At 36.3% G+C, this 4,845-nt stretch overlaps 1 protein-coding gene across 1 annotated transcript in view; it reads right to left on the bottom strand.

The window, feature by feature from the left end:
- LOC108371800 (zinc finger BED domain-containing protein DAYSLEEPER-like) overlaps positions 1–1,595 on the bottom strand; it is a 5,959-nt gene extending 4,364 nt beyond the window's left edge. Inside the window, exons 1-4 of the mRNA XM_017627406.1 lie at positions 1,285–1,595; positions 1,129–1,227; positions 973–1,059; positions 309–901 (exon numbers count right to left, since the gene is read on the bottom strand). Of these exons, the coding sequence (XP_017482895.1) occupies positions 309–901; positions 973–1,059; positions 1,129–1,227; positions 1,285–1,300 (795 nt within the window). The 5' untranslated portion in view covers positions 1,301–1,595. The remainder of the gene's footprint in view (positions 1–308; positions 902–972; positions 1,060–1,128; positions 1,228–1,284) is intronic.
- Positions 1,596–4,845: the final 3,250 nt, after the last annotated feature.

Genomic DNA, 4,845 nt, shown 5'->3' with positions numbered 1-4,845 from the left:
ATGTTTACAATGAATAGAAATTGCAATGTGTATATAAGCCGATAGGCGGCGCTGTTGAATAATAAAGACGTGAAGTAATTTAAATCCAACAGAGCAGTATTGATTGAGTATGAAACAGTTTAAGTTCAACCAATGCCAATCCCTGCTCTACACTTGAAATAAGCTAATGCAGCGTTTTGAAATTATGCATATGCATACTTTCGGTTATAACCCGAAATAATGCATAAAAAAAAAACGAAGTAATGCATACATGCACAGTTTCGGTTGAAAACCGAAATAATGAATATGAGAAAATACCGAAATTATGCATAAGCATACTTTCGTTTTAAAGCGAAGTAATTAGTGATGTGCTGAGTCGATACTTTTAAGTATTCGTTATCGGACGCAACTGCGCAAATTTTCTGACTGATATTCCAATCAGTTACTGAATCTATTAAAACATTTCGAAAATTAATGGCAGTGTGGCGTTCATTCATTCTAAAAGAATTTAAAACCAAAGTTTTTTGCTGCCAAATGTTGGATATAAAATGAGCTGTAAGCGATACAAAACTTTCACTTGTTAAAGATGTCCATGCATCTGTGGTGAGGCATACGAAATTGGCTTCTGACAAAATTTGCTTCACCTCATTTACGCGCTCTTCATAAACTTGTGGCAACAGTTTCTTCGTTAAAAATGTGCGAGATGGAATATGATAAGAGGGATTCAGCCCACTGATGAAGTTTTTAAAGCCAACGTCCTCGACAATGGAGAACGGTTGAAAGTCTTTCATTATCATTTGCAGTAGCTTCTTATTTAAAGCTGTTACCATTTCTTTTGATAATTTCGGTTGCGTGTAGTTGCTGAGCCTCGTTTGTTTTGTAGCTGATGACGTACTATGTTCAGGGGCCATTGTGGCATGTTCTATGTACAATGTTAAATTTGAAATACATAAATACATATATGGAAACGTTACAATGCAATAAAACACTTACCATCGTTTCTTACCGATGTTGTTTGCGATAACTCAATTGATGGATGCTTAACAAGGAGATGCTTTCGTAAATTGGATGTACCTCCACCTAATTATTGTAATATATTTATTGTAAATAATTTTAGTTATTAAATAATGAGCAAATATATAGGCATACCTTTGTAAGACAGAGTAGTTTTACAAAAATCGCATTGTGCCCTTACTGCATCCACCGCTGTAAAGTGCTGCCATAATCCGTTCCGTTTACCTTCGTTTTCTGCAATTAAATATTTGTAGCATGTAATTTCTAAGCTAATATTGTAAAAATACTTACTCAAACGCGACGCCATTTCGAACGTTAATGTATAATATTCAAACGTAGATTTTCTTTGAAAAGAGAGTTACCACAGCTATTGCGAATTTGAAAAAGTCTAACAACGTTGCCGCAAGAACTATAGCGGTTGGTAGGACTGTTGCGATAAGTACAAGAAAGGGATGAGTGTTTGTGATGGCAGTATTGTCGAGATGCGGTTGCCGTACATATTATGCTTGTTAATATTTTACGAAAACATCGTCTGATTTGTACATTTAGGGTCTTTTAGGCAATATCATATAAAATAGCTATGAAATAAATTCTTTTCAAAATTTAAATATATATTTGGGCAATTCACAAGGTGTCGTATTTGTCGTGTTTGTCGTGAAGTCATGATATTTCATGACAGTTGTAAAAATGTTGTTATTGTTTTGTGAAGAAAAATAACACATACACACGATACAACTCTGCAACCTATGTTTATTCGGTGTTATGTGAGGTTAAGTGCTGAGATATTATAAATAATCGTAACAGGTGTTCACAACCGTCGTGTTTTAACACAACTTTTGTTAGGAAAATATAACTTCACAACACCTTGTGAATTGCCCAATTATAGCGAAGGTTTCATGTATCGAATCGGTATCGGGTACCGAAAAGGAAGTATTGGGTACCGAAATGTTTTGCAAGTATTGGGTACCGAGTATTGGGTACCGACAATTCAGCATATCACTAGAAGTAATGCATATTGTGGCGAATACTGCGGCAACGCGAAGCGAACAACGAGAAATAGGCAGAATGTTCGAGGAATGACGTAGAATGTTCCACAAAGAGAAACGTCAAGTTGGATGAACACTGCGAACAGCGAGCGAAAGAGAATGAGGGATAAACTTCAGAATGTTCTAGAGTTGCCATAAGTGCCAGCGCAGGTATATAAGGGCGCCGCCACCACGAGGTGAGTTAGTTACAAGACAGCAAGCTACAAGTAAAGTGAGCGGAGAATTGAGTTGCGAATAAGCAAGCTATAAGTTTAATTGTGTTAACAAGTAGTAAAGCGTTGTTATTGCTTTAACAAGTATTGTAAAGTGTTTTTACTGTATTAGCAAGTATTGTAAATTGTTTGTTGTACAATAAAGTTAATTGTACTACAATTCGGTCATCGTTAGCATTTATTTAACAATCCAGCGATACGAGCCCGAGTATATTTGGGTAATCCCTCAAGGTTTCGAGGATAATCGTAACAATTGGTGTCAGAAGTGGGATTGTTAAATAAATCCCGAAGGANTAGCAATTATTGTAAATTGTTTGTTGGACAATAAAGTTAATTGTACTACCATTTGGTCATCGTTAGCAATTATTTAACAATCCAGCGATACGAGCCCGAGTATATTTGGGAAATCCCTCAAGGTTTCGAGGATAATCGTAACAATATGAAAAAAAAACGAGGTAATGCCTACATGCACAGTTTCGGTTCAAAACCGAAATAAAGTCTAAATGCACAGTTTCCATATGCGCAATTTCGGAGCCCCTTCCCATATGCACAATTTTAGGGTGCCGTACAAGAATGGTAGAATATAAGATTGCGCCGTCCTGGCCGTTGACATTTGTGTACCACAAGTAAACAAAAAATAGAGCGAAAAGAAGAACGAATTTAAACAGCCAAAACAGTTCACTTTACAGCGAAAAACGTGTTTAACTTTGCTAAATGCGAAAACATTGCATTTTTCACCTAATCTATTAGAGAATAATGAACGTTTTCGTGTACTCCATTGCTTCGCAATTGAGGCTGCTGCAGCAAACGTTTTAGTGCACTCCATTGCTTTGAAAAAGATGCTGCTTGGAGCAGAAGTGAAATCATTGTGATGAAATGCTGTCAATATAATAACAAAGAAACATTTCGGCTTTGCCGCGCCCTATGTACACCAAATGCAGCGATTCGTCGCAGCGCTACACTTGCATCTACGCATCTTGCATCTTGACGGCTGTCGCAATTTAACACGGCTCTTCATTTTATTAGTTTCTACGCAGTCTTCAACTCAAAAATCACTCACAAATTGCAAATTAACACAATTTAAACTGATTTTTCACTTATAATTCAAATTTCTCTTTGACGCTGATTTGTAAGCAAAAGTTTTATTTATTAGTTACAACTGTCAAAATCGGCAAAAACCAAAGTAGCTGTACCACTGACGGCGCCACCTTTGTCCGCTGCACCGTGAGTGCCGTATTAATATACAGATAATAGTGATGCTAGCGGCATATTTGTCATTTATGTTATAGATAATAGTGATACCAGCGGCATATTTGTATATTTGTAAATAAATGCATCTAATAATAATAATAATAGATCGGCGCTTACACATATGTTAGTGTTTGGCCAAGCTTCTCCTCTGATTTGTGGCGTGCGCCTTGATGTTGTCACACAAAGCGGAGGGACCTACAGTTGTACGCCGACTCCGAACGGCGATTGTATTTTTATGAGAAGCTGTTTTTCGTGGCAGAAATACACTCGGAGCTTTGCTATTGCCTGCCGAGGGACGACCGCTGTTAAGAAAAAACCTTTTTTCTATATTTTTTCTATGTTGCCTTGACCAGGGCTTGAACCCAGGCGCAGCGGAGTGGAAGCGCGCACTGTTTACAACTACACCACATAAATCATCTGAATGCGGCGTATTTCAGTGATGAATGAATTCTCCTAAGAAAACCTGTCATTGGTGTTATCAAGACATGCACCAAATATATGTAGGAGCAGAAGATCGGGGAAACTTTTTAGATATATGAATTTGGCATCTTGTCTATGTATTTCGAGTTTCGAGCCAACACGTTGCACGGCAACTCATAGGAATGAGTTGCACTCCAGTACGGCAATACAAGCGAAGCAATTACATGTTTGATGAAACGCTGTTCAATAGGAAAGCTTGTTTAAAATATACGCAACCAAGATTTGGTTGGAAACAAATGTACATGACAATGAGTTGAACATTAAGCAGAAAAGTACGTATGACTCGTTTGATGTACGTACAATCAACTCGTTTCAAGCTGTATATGTACATATCGAGCCCTAACCGCCAAAATAACGTAAACGTAAGCGACATTTTTTTCAAAATTTAATTTTTGATGCAGAAATATTCCTAGGGCATCTAGATGAACTTTGAAATAAATGGCGCTGACGTTATTTTGGCGGTTAGGGCTCGATAGGTACGTATGTATGTATGTAATTTATTTATTTTTTCCTTTGTAAAAGCAAGTTTTATATAAATTACATACATATTTATGTATATACTTAGAAATGTACATATATACGTGTAGCTAAAGTATATTCCAATCGTACACTTTTCAGTATAATGGTATATCAGCATGTTAATTTATTCCTTAATAATTGCATTTTTTACTTAATATAATAATATTTTCAATAGTATTCGACATAATTTTCGCACGCCAGAATCTTACAATAAAAACGGAAGAACATATAACTCTCGCATGATACAAATATTTAAAGATAAAACCGTTCGCTCAATTAGTCGGCCATTATTTATTTTTTGAAGTTTATCTACTTTATAAAATTGAAATTTTCAGAGCAACTCA

Source organism: Rhagoletis zephyria, unplaced genomic scaffold (genome assembly GCF_001687245.7).
Source record: "Rhagoletis zephyria isolate East Lansing unplaced genomic scaffold, Rhagoletis_zephyria_1.1 Rzeph_scaffold_05228, whole genome shotgun sequence".
NCBI lineage: Eukaryota > Metazoa > Arthropoda > Insecta > Diptera > Tephritidae > Rhagoletis > Rhagoletis zephyria.
Note: the sequence above shows the minus strand (reverse complement) of the source record. Positions and strands in the feature narration are given on the sequence as shown.